Here is a 16,179-nt window from a genome sequence, read left to right on the forward strand (position 1 = left end):
CTCTCATATTTTTTTTTTTTTTAAACAGCAAGAGCCTGAAACAGCACCTTCCCAGCTGCTGCTGTCCCGTCAGAAAGCAGCGGCCCAGCGGGGAGCTGCGCAGCTTACTGAGGCAGCAAACACACCTCGGGCTGTGCCGCTGTAAATCTGCCCGCATCACATTCATGGGACATTTCTTTCCCAACTACTCAGAGCCCTGGGACTCTCTAACGGGTGCTAGGGATCTGGCACTCAACACAAGCACACACTGGTATGTCCCCACCTCCCCACCACAGCGAATAACGACAAGTACAGCTTGGCTGCATGGGGAGGGGGTAGTTCCCAAGCATCAGAGGTTATGTTTCTGTTATTTATGATATCACTACACGACCATGACGGAATGCAAACTAATAAAAGGTACTATAAATACGATTACACACCCCACAGCATGAGTGTCCCTTTAGTGGGAAATAATTAGACCATGATCTACAAGTAACAAAATAGCTTCGTGGGGCACAATTTACTACACAGCCAGCTGTGCATCTGGGCTGCCTCTTGCTACTATGAACATTTTTCATTTAAAAGGGGCACATGTGCCTCTCACATGCAATAGGATCCACACATACAGAAGTACCAGACCAAAAGAACTCAGCTGAAGAAAATATTCTCTTATATGCCAGATAGGTGAACCCCTTCACACCCATACAGAAAACATCAGGGAAAATTGAAGGCGGGTATGCATGTGGTTTTCTATAGTAATTTAACTTAAAATACCATACAGAAAAAAATGCTGCTTGGAGCCGACTTTTTTTCCAGTAGGAAGTCAGCAATATTACCCCAGTTGGGATTCAAACAAGGAATCTTGCTATCTGCAGTAAGCCAAAAAGGACCTAAGAAATAAAAGGGCACATTCCAAAAACTGTCATCGGGTTTGTTGTTAGTCTGGTTAGTCTTGTAGTTATTCTGTGTTTCAAACTTAGTATTTTCTATGATTCAGAAACATTAGAGGTTTATTTAGGAGGGAGTTAAAAAAATTAAAAAGAAGGGGAAAATACCAAACTGCAATGAATGACAAAGTTTATTTTAAAATCTGCAAAGCATAGCTTTGTCAACAGTTCTAGAGTCAAGGGTATGGAGGATTAACCCTGCATTTACACACATCTAAACCCGTTTTCTAAAAGCATGAGTTTTAAATGCCAAAAAATCATCTCTCTGTGGAAATAGAAGCTAGGTTTGTTTAATGCTAGAATTTCCAAGTACTACTAGAGTCACACATTATCTTCACTGGATTAATAGCCAACAAAGAAAAAAGCCACCACCACAAACCAGCATTCTTTGCATAGTAACAACACTGCAGACAGCCTGGGGCAAAGCTAAGTATTAATATTATAAAACACATTTGTGTAGATCAAGTTTGTATTCACACCAGATTTCTTAAAAGCTTTGCATTCAAAGCCTTTTTTGGTTTAAAAGTATAGTTTCTGATCCATGGCAAGGTCATCTCAACTACAGTCATTATTTTAGATCATGGAAATGGAAAAATTTTTTAAACAGTGAATTTCTCTCAGAAGAATATTCAGTGATAAACTAAAACACAAACAAGAAGCATTTTTTTTTCTTTAAATTTGACCCTTTCTCGATATTAAGGGTTATTTTACTCAATAAAACAGAGAATAAGGATTAGTGTGTGGAGGCCTCCATGTCCACAGTGAGTTATGCTATATGACACTAAATACTGCCCCATCCCTACAGTCCTGGCTGGATAGGCAAGAATTGCACCCTCAGCAGAATACCTTCACACAAATAACAAAAGGGATTTAGTTACTTGATGCTACCAATTATCACCCCAAGGCACAAAACATCCAGGGAAATGCATAGCCCCCCACCCCAGATCCCATATTTTTAATAGGAAAAATACTAGGATGGTAGAAAGGAATTTCTTAGTTTTCTATTTTGGAGAATACTACCAAGCATATTGGATTAAATAACATTCCCTAATTCTACACCAAAGGGCAAAAATTCTGGGTATTCCTCAGCACCAGGTTGAGGCAGAAGAGAAAGGGGGTTGAACCCTTGGATGTCCCCTGACTTATATGCTTAATTCTATAAAGGTTCTAGACCAGTGACCTCTTATCTATCAGGACAGGGAGTTGCATAATGTGTTTTAAGGCTCCTCCTGATGATACTTTATTAACATGAAGATCTTCTCAATTTTGGAGTTTCAGTTGAATTCTGCAGAAACAAGGGTTTATAACAACATTTCTTTTAACTAGTGAATGTGCATAAGTTTCAGAGAAGGTAAATTTGAGTATAACCGAGTTTTAATATCACTTCTGAAGTACCGTAAAGCCTTACACATAACACAATAGTGTTTGGTGTCACAGTGGGAACACGGTTATGGGTACTTGATTCTAATTAGCTAAGAAAGCAAAATGCTTTAAGATTTGTTAAATCTTAAAGCATCATATTTGTTTTTAAAGCAATTTTGAAAATAAAATCTTAGTTATAGCCCATATCTCTTATATCAACCTGCATATAAAATGCAAGTTTGTATCAGTTATATGCCTCAGGTGTGTATCTACTGGTTTTTTATTTTGGGGGGGGTGGTGTTGGAAATGGAATCCAGGAGCCTGTGCAAGTTAGTCAAGCACTCTATCACTGAGCTGCACTCAGCCCTTATTTTTGATCTTTTAAAGGTACTTTCTAAGGATCTCTCTTGAGAAAGTACAACTTTTAAAACAGCTTAATTATTACTAAGTATAGATTTACTTTCTTCTATATAGTTAACCAAATTTTCATTTCCTCTGAGAATCACCATAGATAAGCTACTGAAGGCATCACAGTAATTACATTTAAAGTCCCCACAAAGTTTGCTTACATGCCTGATGGCCTCTTTACAAATTTGCCTACCATTCTGTATGCCCCAAACCAAAACACAAGCATTTAGGCTGAGCCTATCATCAGTAATTTGCATTAATAACAACTGCAATAAAAATATACATATATTCAAGTAAATTTTCTGTCCTAGCAACACACAAATGTTTGCTGAAATTAAAAACATTAAGAGTAGGACAAAAATAGTCTTCACTTTCAGCATGAAAACTGTTGGAAGTACAACCCAAAGAGAGTTTGGAAGATGCTACTCTAAAAATTCAGCGTTTAAGAAATGAAGCAAAATTCAATAGTGAGGAATCACTCACCAATCTGTTTTCGTCAAATACTTCAAACAGGAGCCTGTGATTAGAAGGGTTTACCTATAAGGAACACAAACAGTACTTCAGATATAAGCAGAAATCACTGGAAGGATGAAATAAGGGACAGCAAGAATAGGATAAAGCTTTAGAATGCATCCAACTGAAATGTATTAACAAGTAACCTACTTTTCTGGAAATTCTGTCTGCTAAATAAAATTTTCTGGTATTGATTTTTCTATATAATATCAGAAAAAGGCAAAGGTCCTTAGCTATTTTTCTAGAATAAGAAAGTATAATTTTGAACAACTTTAAAGAGTTCCTAATCTGCTGGACAAAAGCTTCCCATGCCAATAGAGTAAAGTCCCTGCCTGAGGGAACCTCTTAGACCTGGTGGTGGTGATGATTAAAATAATGAAGAAAACAGTAAGAGCAGTTATTTACCATTGTGGGCTTTGTTTTTAAGTACCATCTCCTTGTTAAGTATCAACTATACCTAGTCTCATTCAATCTTCACAGCAATCCTATGACATGTAACTATCACCTTTATTTCATACATGAGAAGCTGAGATCATGCAGGTGGAGTAACTTGCCCAAGAGCCCAGGGATAGCATATGAGGCAACCAGGATTTAGAACCAGGTCTGGCCTGCTGTTGTTCAGGGCCTGGGCTGTGAACCATCAGTGACAACCAGAAAGAAAATGCCCCTGCTTCCAGCAAGCTGGGGCCAATGTCAGAGCTACTAGGCTTTTAATGATATTTTTTGCCTTTCTCTTTTTACCGAAACCTAACCAAAACAGCCCATATGTCATCATTCAGATTCAGGTATCATTTACTAACTACCAAGTGGTGAGAAATGGTGCCAGCAGTTCTCGTTTGTAACATCTCATGTCAGGGGAACATTCTACCCATAAGGACTTCTCTCTCCTACGTGAGGAACAAGGCCCCCAGGGAGAGTGAGAATGCTTAGTGGCTTTTCCAGGGTCAGAAAAGCTGTAAACAATAAAGCCAGAGATATAATCCAGGTCTCCTGTTAGGAGGCCCTGGCTGCTTCCTGACAGAGAAGGGAATGAAATTTCATTTGACCACAGAAGCACAGTGAGCTCCACTTGTGTTTTTGGCCCGTTGGTTGGCCCAGAGCCTCCATGACAGAGCAAACAAATGGCTGGTGGGTTTGCATCTGCTCAGAAGCTTTGGGAAGCAAAGTGCTAGTTACCAGTGAATGAATTCACAGGCCACAGCAGGAGCTGGGTACATAGGTGGCAACAAAGATTTGCAGAGGGACTAAAAACAAAGATCTTGAAATCAAATAAGCAAAAACACTAACAAAAATAGATTTTAAATGAATTTATAGCCAAGAATCACTGAAAAAAGTTTTGGATGTACTATCACTCACATAAATATGATTTAAATATAAGAAGTATGAATATTTGGAGTTTCACAAGAAGGAAGCTGTATTTGAGAGTTAACTAAGGGCAAATAACACCTCACAGTCCTCAATAGCAGTTCAGTCCTTCACAGAGTAATTTAAAATACATCTGGTGGAGGCTGAACACAGGATCTACCAAGTATTAAAATATCAGTGCCATATTTCAGCTCTGAACATAACAGAAAACAGATGCAGGATACAGTAATCCAAGTTTGGAGCACAGAAAATCCTACCTCAACTGAAAGAAAGAAGGCAGGACAATTATGTGGGTCTAATGGCAATATAGTTCTTTGAGAATCTGCATTAATTAGAAGATCTAATCTGGTGTATTTTTGCAAGTGAGTGTCTATTAATACCATAGATATAAAGATATTTTAAAAACTTTCATTTTAAGGAGAAAAATACTTTAATAGCTGAGCAGTTTAATATTTCCAAAATTTTGGCAACAAAAAACCCCCAGCAACAACCAGGAAAGCTCACTAAGTAGAAATCTCAGTTAATACAGAAATCAGTCATTTCTACATATAGCTGTTCTAGATATTAAATAGAAAAGATTGGGGGAAATTTTACCTTATTTTGTGGCATATAAATTCCAGAAGTAATTTTACAGTACTCACGTAAATACATATACTAAATATCTGAATCACAGAAAATTTCCTTCCTAACTTTAGGAATGTAATTAAAAAAAAAAAAAGTTAATTTGAGGTGTTGGGGATTAAACCCAGAGCCTTCATGTATGTTAGGCAAATGCTCTAGCACTGAGCTATAGTAAAAGCCCCATAATTGGCATCCTTTAGTGCTTCTATGTTTCTACTCCTGTTTAACTATAAAATAATTCATAATCCATGTCACATAGGAATAAACCATTGTTTAAAATTACATTTGACTTACTTTTTAAAGAAAAGTTTATAGAGTTGCAACGATAAAATATGGCATTTGGATAACTTTTTTTTATTTCCCCAAACATCTTCGGATGAAACAGTCCAGATTTTGTGACCACTATTCACTCTTGCAAAATTTAAGACATTAGGTGGTTACTCAAACATTTCTCATATTAAAAGGAATTTCTCATTAAAAATATTACAGTTTTCCCTCAATATTTATTATGATGTATCAATCTAGGTATCAATAACAAGTTAGTACCAAAAAAAGAAACTTACTCTAAAATAAAATTCTTCATTCCACTTTGGGTTCAGCGTCTGGAAGAGAAATGATTTTTTAATACATTTTACAGTCTTGGAAACTAACAGTTAACTAGGACAATACAGGCTTCATATTTGTCTAAATATCTTTCTTAATTAATATTTTTTAAATGGCAATAAAAACAAAATTTAGTCAATTACTTGAGACTATTCTACAAACTAAAATATGAGGGAGTATACCTATGAAACCAATGATTCATAGATATGAAACCATATTGCATGCTATCACCACGAGGAACAGTACGGGACCCAAGAGAGAGCCATTGGCATGAAAATATAAAATTTCCTTTCAAGAAATTAGCATTAATATAATTATTCTATCAAGAAAGAAATGAACTTTATTGACACCCCTCCTAAAAAGCTATTTTGGAGTGCAATAAAACAGGTTGGGGAAGTCTGAATTCTTTACATATAAATTTGACATCAGAACAATATTTTATAAAGAATATCAATGATGATTAGACTTTATAATACACAAACTGCTGGTTATAATGAAAAGGATGCTCCCCCAAAAAAACAAATAACCAGGTTAAAAATATTTACCTACTTACCCTTCCGACTTCCTCCCTCCCTCCCTCCGACCTTCTAGTTATCTCTTTATGTGCATATCTCATAAAAGCATGACAAAGATACTTTTGCCCTGGGTATGAATGAGACAGACTCCAGCATCCTAAGACAAAGCACCTTCTATGAAGGAACACACATCTATGTGCATGTGTGGTTTGCACAGGTTTCATATTCATGAGCGTATCTCTTAAAAATTATGAATAGGGGGAGGAGGAGGGGAGGGAAGAGGATGTACCTGGGACCGAAATGGAGCAAATTAAATTCTATGAATGTATGATTATGTCAAAATGAATCAAGTTATTAATGTATAACTATAAAATAAAAACATTTTTAAAACATTATGTATAATAATTTGAAACTGAAATTTCACTACCTCATCCTCAGCTACAGATATTTTTAAAATAATATTTGCCTTCATTCACCTATTTCCTTTAACAGAAGCAAAAATAAAATAGTACAGTGCACCATAAAAATACAAAACTCTAAGCTGGCATTAAAAAAAAAAAAATCAGCATTTTTTTCTCCATCTGCAACTCCACAGTCAACCCAATTCTAAATAATGGGGATCCATACTTTTGGATTTGAATGGAGCAGGGGTGGATGTGGGCTGGGGAGGGAGCGGCGGTGGCGGCGGCTGGGCCCAGGGCGCAGCGTCCAGGAGGGAGCTCCACGGAAGCGCATGGGTGGGCAGGCACGGAAGCAAACAAGCCAAGAGCAACACAGGGCCACCAGGAAACCGAGGAGACCAAAGACAAGGGCAGTTTTTCTGCTCAGGCACAGCACGAAGCACAGACATACTAACCAGGCTGCCGGGATCGGAGCTGCGCCCTCCACCGTGCACAAGGAGGGGGAGGACCTCCCCTGGGCAGGAAACATTGCACTGTCCCCAGCCTCCGCCCTGGGTCCTGGGCTCTGCGTCCAGCAGGTGACCAGGGCCCCCGCTGCCTTCCCTGAAAGGTGCCCCTGCTCACTGCTGAAGAACAAGTGACAGCGCCTAACACAGGGAACAATGGCCTCCGTCCTTCGCAGGCATCCTCCCACTAATCAAAATACCGGCTTCTGTTTGCAAAACAGATTTTAATGCCGGTCTCAATGCCAGGTGAAGGGCACCCTGCATTACTGTTCCCTGCACAGAATGACCTGGCCGTAGATCCACGGCTCGAGAGTTACAGTATTTTTAAAGCACGATGCTGCCCAAGAAGTGTGTGGAATCAAGAGTTAAACATCTGGCCACCCCCGCAAGGCAAGGAGGAAACAGTAATAGTAACCTACGACTAAATCTAAAACGGAGCAAACTCATTTTTGACAGAAAACGTTCATCTTCCATAAAGCCCTCAAATATGAGGTAAATATTTGCATATATTTTACATGTGCACCCAAAGATATGGGGACAGGCAATTTTAACTATGAAAACAAATGTGTGATGACTATACATAAAAATAAAACTTGTACACATATATGAATAAAACTACATGTATATTTTAAAGTTTTCAAGTAGTGAAGCAAGTATTTTGCTTTCTTTGATAATAGTTGTTTCAGGCTAAACCATTCCTTTTGTGCCAGTTACATAAATAATTCCATTTTATTAAGCATATTCTTGGCAAGAAAAAAAATTACCAATTGTAATGACTTGTTTTCAGAATGTTGTTTCTGCAGACACTTAACTAAAAATCAAAATTGGTATCTTGGGTTAATAAAGAAAAGTTTTTGTCTATGCACAATTTTAGATTTAATACTGGTAGATGCTTAAAATAAAAACAGTGCCATCTTAACCTTAAAATATAAACTTAACAGTCAAAATACATAATTCCATTGGGTTAAATTATAACTTAAATGAATTTTTAAAAAGGATGGGCAACCTACCTTTTTAATTGTTTTTGTCTGCACCAAGGCAAGTTCTCTATTCTCATCTGCTACGTACAATGAAAGTTTCACATATGGATCACTGCAAGAAAATATTTCAGATTTAACAGGATTATACTTTTCATTTTAAAAAAGTAGTCAAACTGAATGAAAATGTAAAGATCATTTAATGTTCCAGTTTGTATTGATTTCATAAACTAAGCGACAACATTTTAACATACCTATAATATGCTCAGTAAAGTTTTTTTTTTTTAAAATCAACCAGAGCCAATCATATTTATTTCACAGACAAAAAGAAATTGACATTCTAACTTTAAAGATGACCTTCCCTACAATGAATTAAAATTAACTTACCTGTCATTTTTTTCTAGACACATTCTGGAAAGATTATTAAAAGATTTTCTAAGAGGCATACAAAATGTGTTCACAATAGTAAAATCTAGCTAGAAAATTCAGTTTATATCTTATTCATCTTCTTATTTTTCCCTGTGGGAAGTTTTTCTTTTAGTGAAGGCAGATTCAATAGGTATTCATTTAAATAAGACTTTCCATTTTATAGGTAACACAAAACAGAAACCTAAAACTAAAGCAAAAGGTCAAGAGATTACCCAAAATTAGATTTGAGAAAAGTCTACGTTAAAACTCAGGCTGCCCGACTACAAGTCCCAGAATTCTTTGTACAGATCACAAAAATTCTTTCCCTGAGAAGTTGAAATCTTCTAGCAAGATGTGTACTGGAAGAATTTATGGAAGAATGTGGACTATCTACTAAGAGTCTAAGTGTATTAATACTCCCTAATATTGCTAACTCAGAGATAGCTCAGATGTAGTCACTTAAAAAAAATGGGGTCCTTCTGGAAAATCATGAAAAGGACTTATATATACTCATTTCCCCAATTTTACTTATCTAATTATAATTAGATAGTTAGGGGTATAGCTCAGTGATACAGCATTTACTCTAGAGCATTCATGAGGCCTGGATTCAATTCCCAGTATCACAAAAATAAATCAAACAATTATCTATAACTGGCAATTCTTTCAACCCATCATGTTAGCTTCATACCAATTTGGGAGCTATACCATAACAATTAACCTTTATTTTGCAACTTCCAGAATGTTTCCAAAGATTACATAGAGTACTCTAAAATGCTAAGACTATATTAATTTGTATTTGCTATCAGAAATAAATATGCCATGAAATCTTTTATAAGTATTGGTAATACTAAGATTATAATCAATATACAAAAATAAAAAAAGATCACAGCACAGAGGAAAATATTGCTACTACATGAATAGAGATATTAGTCAATCTTGCCTTTGGTCCATAAATTATAGACCTTGATTTGGTTAAAGAACATGTAACCAGAGGTACCCACTGATGCTCATCTGGACATTTAGAGTCAGGAAAAAAATTCAGACCTAACCTAGGTCCCAGGCCCTAGCATCTTCCTCATGGGGACCAGTGGTCTGAGGTGTGAGAAAAAGTTACTGTCTAGGTGAATGACGCTCAGGTGTCAACACATCACAACCTGGTGGTTAAAATACAGACTTGGGACCCATGCCCAAATTTTAGTTCAGTTGGTTTGTGGTAGGACCCCAGAATTTGCATTTCCGGTAAGTTCCCAGCAATGCTGAGGCACCTGGTATAGCAACCACACTTGGAGAATCACTGTCCTGTGTGGCATTTGTAAAGAGTATTTTGTCGCTACAGAAACACAATTTTCTATTTCTAGCCACGAAATTACTGCTAAAAACACCTCAAAGCCTGATTATTTCCATTACCTCAAGAACAGGCTTCCAGGGCACTGAATGTGCACACGTGTGCACACAGAAACACACAATCTTGCATTACAGGGACTACCATTAACTGCTGTCCTGTCTAGTTTTTATGTCCCTCGGCTTTCATGATTGCTGGCTACTATATAACTGCAATAAAAAGCTAAGCCTTCACTTATCCACATTCTTCTACTAGTCACTTATTTACCTCAGTTTTTATTCCCTGAATAGCTGACAGTAAGTGACACCTGCAGTTGGGGGTTGTGGGGAGGGTCTTTGAGTGTGGGACAGTGTCTTCTAGCTGTAGTGAGGAAGACAGAGCTGAGCACATCGTGTCTCCAGTGCTCATCCAGGTAGGCACTAGTGTGTGAAAACCCTGTCAAAGATCAACCAGAAACTCTGGGAAGGGAATTCAGCCTGGCCAGGGAACCACAGGCCAAGGTGCTGACTGAAGGTCAGTAGGGTGTGAGCTCCAGGGGAAGGGAAGACAGTGAGTGGCTGGGACCACCCTCAGGAAACAGAAAGGGGACAAGCTAGGACTTCACCACTTTTGATTTCACACTATTTATGAATGAGATGGGAAGGACAATTCCTAATTCACAGGGTTATCACAAGAATCAAAGAAAATAATGTACAATCACTACCCAGCACAGCTCCAACATACAGCTACAGATGCTCCATCAATGCCAGCCATTATACTTGGTATTCTCTTCTTTCCTAAGAAATTTGAGGTTCTTTGCTTTTTTTCCTCTTTACTCCCTACTTCTGTTACAATTACTATTGACTTCACACGATTTACTACATAGCACAAGTTGGGAGCCAGCCAACCACAGCTCCCTAAGTATTTCATGCTTCCTTCTAATTCAGACCATGTGTGAGCACCTAGGGGATCAGGGTGGGGATGTCCAAAGTCACTCCTGCACCTGGTCGCTGTCCTGGGATTGGTATTCAGTACAGCTCAGGCTAGAGTTAACATGACTCTTTGTGGGGGGAAAAAAAGCTAAATGCTTTGCAGGACTTTGGATGGGAGGAGAAATTCTGTTCTGCAAACTTTATTTTAAGCATGACATTGTTCCTTCCAACCTTTCCAAGGAGACGGCAAACTGGTACTAGCTTTCAAACCACGTCCTATTGACTGAGTGCCTATTACATGCAGGTGAGGGGATAAGCACCCCAAATAGACAGAAGACACTGTCCTTGCCACATCTGAATGGAACACAGAGAAACAAAATGGCCACTGGGACAGAGTGTGCAAGAGCCCAGGAACATAAGTCAGCAGAGCAATCCCTCAACTCATGCCAGTGTCACCTGGAATCTGGGCACCTGGCCTCACCCTAGACCTGGGAATCTGCACTGACCAATATCCAGGTGATTTCTCTGCCTCCATCCATCTGGGCACCACTGCCAAAGAGGAGTTCTCTGCCCGTTTCTCTTTACTCCCTACTTCTGTGACAATTACTGATTTGACTTCACATGATTTACCACAGAGTATAGGGGTGAAGGCCAAGATCAGGGTGAGGGGATTCTAAGTGAAGGATTCAGTGGTAAAGGTCAAGGTTGAGCTGGAATTCTGAACCTTACAATATCCGTCTGGTTGCAGTGTGAAGGACTGAGGAAGAACGGGCCGTGTGGGTTCGAATCTCAACCAGTCAGCCACCCCACTGGAAGTAAAAACCAGTCTCCCCTGTGTATAGCTGTATGACTGTGGGAAACTTTCATAGTTTCTTGTGCCTCAGTTTTACCATTTACATAATGGGGATGATAATAACAGTTCCCTTATAGGGAGGCTGTTGAGAAGACTAAAATAAACGTTAGCAGTCATTATCATCTTCACCATTATGAAATTGTTGAAATGCAGAAGACTCATGGTCAGGTTCATTATAAGGAGATAAAACAGCAGGCAGGGAGATAAGCAAGATGGCTCCTGCCCCAAAGACGAAAAAACACTCCAAGGAGGTACTGAAGATTAACCCAAAGAAAGGCTCAGGAGCTCATGCAAATGTGGACCCAGTAGAACAGAATATAGGTAGGCAGGCTAGGAGAAGGGGAGTCCACTTAACCCCAAGTGTAGGGTCTCTTGACAAGTTATGTCATTATACAAGGGCGCCCAGTCACCCCAGACCTTTGGCTCTAAGTCCATGATGGTGGGTTTGTTTGTGAATTTGAAGGGCATATCAAAGAACGAAGGTCTGAGCTGTCAGAGAATCCTAATGATTGAGCGCTATTTCAACTAGCCTCCAAAAGTGCCAATTCATACTGGCCTCCAAAAGCAAACGTCTGCTTGAGTAGACCACAAAATGCACCCATAGGACCTCAGGTGCCTCAGTACTCCTCAGCAAGTGTACAAAATTGAAAAGAAGAAATACTTGGGGAATTCAAGTTGTCCCTCCCAAACAAGATACCTCATCTATACACAAAAGATGACATTTGTGGATGGGGGTTAAAATGGTGACGAAACTATCAGAGAGATGAGATGCAGCACAAGGGACTGCATGAAATCAGTGGCTGAAGGACAGATGCCCTTACCCTAAATGAAATAGCAAGAAACCTAGCAGATGTCAAGATAATCAGCAAACATTTCCTACTGCCTACTCTCTCATAAGAAGCCACCAAGAAATCTTATTCAGAAATCCATTCCGATCTTGCAAAACTTCAAAGAACTTTTTAAACCGTCATCTCTTTCATTCTCCATATGGAGCCCAAACCTGAAAATTCTGAGCCTCTGATCAGTCAATCCTAACAAAGGCCTGCAGGTCCACACTGACGTCAAGGGAATTTACAGAGTTTAAGAAATGGAAACCTTATTTGGGGGTCACATTCCACCTGCATCACTGCTGAGCAAATATACTACGGACGATGTCATTTCTCAGCCTTTCTGTGTTTGCCCTGTTGCTCAACCTTCTGGGACACACTGAAGGAGGACAGTAAGTGTGATTCGTCACTAATGGCTTGACCATTGGACTTGCTGAAGTGCTCTAGATTCTTCTTGTTCTTTACTCATTTTTTTCAGAATAAATAGTCTTTGCTGAGATCCACATATTTTCAGGGGGATAGAGCAGTGAGTAGAGGGCAGGAATTGCTTCCAGTGAGCCCCATGCTGAGGTGGATCCCATTCAGACTGCAGTCAGGCTGCAAGGACACTGCCTTATCAATGGTAAGATAAGGTATCTACTGCAAGATCCCTAGAAAGGCATCCTTATAGGCAGCTAACCAGCAGAATCACAGTGAGAAAGATCTGCCTTCTGCAGAAGCCTCAGACCATGCATTCTTCCCTAGAAAGGCAGGGCTCCACATGGCACCAGGCACCTGTAGGAAGGTTGTGTCTTTGTTCTCTATTAGCAAATAGCAAAGAGCTAATGGACACAGCACCCGATTACACAGCATCATAGATCAAATTTATTGTGACTACCTGACACACTAAGAGTTACTCAACTCAGAGAAAGTTTCACTGCAAAACCCATTTTGTTAAGTGAAAACTTGTTTGTTGAAGGTTTCCTCATTTTTACTATTACCATCAGTGTTACATAAATTGCTTAGATCCTCATTTAAAAAAAAAAATCCACATAAAACACTTCCAAGTAACGTAAAAAGAATACATAGGAAGTGTGAGAAGAAATAAAACACAAAAATTCATGGAATAATACCAAGTCTGAAGTTTTGTTTCTAACTAATTATCTGAGATTGAAAAAGGTATCACATTCTAGGTGAGGCAGACATTTTAATACTCTACTGGAAAGACAAATGGTAAGTTTCCTGGAAAGTAAGATGACAGAAATATCAAGAACATTCCACGAGTTGATGGATGCCCTTTGACTCATCAAAAGTATTCCTAAGGTGTTGAGAGCCACAGCCAAAGGGGCCCAGCAAACTTCCAGCTGCCAGCAAACTTCCAGCTACCGGCTGATGATTGGCTCACAGCGGCCCCAGCAACATCTAGCTGATTGGCTCCTCTGTGGTGCTGTTCATTGGGCTGTTTCCCTGCCCTTCAGACTGCCAGCTGATGATTGGCTCACAGCGGCCCCAGCAACATCTAGCTGATTGGCTCCTCTGTGGTGATGTTCATTGGGCTGTTTCCCTGCCCTTCAGACTACGGAACTGCTCATTGGGGGACTTCTTTGGCTCCGCCCATGCGACTCAGCCAATCGGCCTCAAGAGCAGGAGGATTGGGGGAGGTGGAGAGGTTTGTGTGGAGAGAGGCTTGTGGAAGCCGGTGGTGGCAGTTGGGCTCTGAGGGTTTTTCCTGAGGAGCTGTTTTGCTTGGCGTTTGTAGTTCTAAAAATAAAGTTAGTTTCTTTTGACAAGTGGCTCCTGAATTGTGCCCAGCCAGACTGCGGCACTAAGGACTAACCAGAAAGAAGTAATCAGAGATGTGAGTAAATATTTATCTGCAAAAAATATTCACTACAGCATCCTATGGCAATAGTAAAAATTAGAAGCAAATTTCCAGTTCAATAGGGAAGTGATTATATAAATTATAGTACATTTATGTGCTCGAATATTATAAGTCATTAAAGTAATATTTTAAAGAATATTTTTAAATGAAAAAATAATCAGGGTATAATATTAAGGAATAAGCAGAATCTAAAAATGTGACTAAACAAGGCACGGTGGAACACCTCTAATCTTAGCAACTTGCAAAGCCTGTGGCAGGAGGATTCCAAGTTCAAGGCCACCCTCAGCAACTTATCAAGGCCCTGTCTCAAGATTTTTTAAAGTGCTGGGGATGTAGCTCAGGGGTAAAGTACTCCACTGAGTCCAATTACTAGTACTGCAAAAAATGAAAAAAAATAAAAATGAGACTAATTAAAATATATATGTATGAAAGTAACTGAGAAAAAAATTTTAATAGCCATTCTCTCTAAATGAGAAGTTTATGAATCATGTTTATTTTATTCTATATAGTTCCTATTTAAAAAAATATATTCTACTTTGAGTAGGTACTTTCTACTTTTATGAGTACAAAAAAATTATGTGATTACCAATAACAGTTACACACATGCTTCAGCTACAGTTTACTCTTCAATGAGGTATTGCCCTGTGAGTTCACGGCCAGCTGACACCTCAATAACAAACCCCAAAGAGCTTCACGTATGTTTTCTACTCAGAAAACTGTCTTAAATAGACAACATTTGAGATTTTGAAAGAATATGCTATAATCCCAGCCCTGAAAACTAGCTGAAAGGCATGAAGAGTTTGGAAATATATCCTTTACCACCATTACTGAGAATGAGCCATTTACTCTAAAATACGTTTGATTTTTCAACAAATACAAGAGAGTAAGATTATAGTCAAACGCATTCTTAGATTGGTTCTAAGTAGATATAAAGGGCATTAAAACTTTGTCTTAGGCATCATCTGTGAAGTTGTTGAAAAATACTCTTGGGTATTTTAATTGGGATTTTGTTGTCTGGAGAACCAGTGGTAGACACATATCCTAAAACCTCCCTCGTCACTCAAGTCTGTGGTCTCTAGCCAGGATGACTCCTCCCTGTGACCCCTTGCCATTTACAACCAGTCACTCGGGGGGGGGGGCCCTGCTGTCTGAGATACACATACACGCAGCTCTCATTCTATCTTGTAGATAGGAGATGGCTCCTGAAAATATTAATGTCAAAAGAGTTTGTAAGGAAAAAACAATGTTGGTTCAAGGCCAATGTTCTCTTCTGGTGGTATCCATATTGTCCAGAGGAAGTCACTGAAGGGAAAATTTCACCTGTAAACTACTGAAATACCCAGACTGCTGCCAAACACAAAGACAGCCTATGACTCATCTTCCCCATACGCGAGATGTCTTTCTTTTTATGCTATTAATACTTTAACCGAGAGCAATAAGACCATAAGAAGAAACAAACTTCTGTTTCTGGAAACGTGATTCACAATTGATCCAACTGCTTAAAAAGTCACTGAGCATTCATTATGGGGGACTTTGGCAGACCCCAAGGCAGAGCAGAGGAGTAAAAGTAAATAGATGCAGACCCTGACCTCAAAGAGGCTGCCTACCCACCCTCCAGAGAAGCTGAAGTCAGATAGGAGAGAGTTTGAAAGCAGATTCCACCTTTGAAAAAGCTGGTGTTCTTTCTTGCCCACATGTGCACTCTAGGAAGCTCATGATAGTGTGTATTCTAAGATGATTTGAAATGCAGAAAAAAAAACCTTTATGAGCACTGGTAATA

General features: G+C 39.1%; 1 protein-coding gene across 2 annotated transcripts in view; it reads right to left on the reverse strand.

Annotated features, from left to right (window-relative positions):
• Positions 1-16,179, reverse strand: part of Nedd4l (NEDD4 like E3 ubiquitin protein ligase) — a 304,029-nt gene that overhangs the window by 133,046 nt on the left and 154,804 nt on the right. For both annotated transcript variants that reach the window (XM_026393205.2, XM_077792371.1), the window contains exons 3-5: positions 8,231-8,312; positions 5,759-5,797; positions 3,180-3,233 (exon numbers count right to left, since the gene is read on the reverse strand). In XM_026393205.2, the coding sequence (XP_026248990.1) occupies positions 3,180-3,233; positions 5,759-5,797; positions 8,231-8,312 (175 nt within the window). The remainder of the gene's footprint in view (positions 1-3,179; positions 3,234-5,758; positions 5,798-8,230; positions 8,313-16,179) is intronic.

The sequence above is a fragment of the Urocitellus parryii genome, chromosome 13 (genome assembly GCF_045843805.1).
Source record: "Urocitellus parryii isolate mUroPar1 chromosome 13, mUroPar1.hap1, whole genome shotgun sequence".
Lineage (NCBI taxonomy): Eukaryota > Metazoa > Chordata > Mammalia > Rodentia > Sciuridae > Urocitellus > Urocitellus parryii.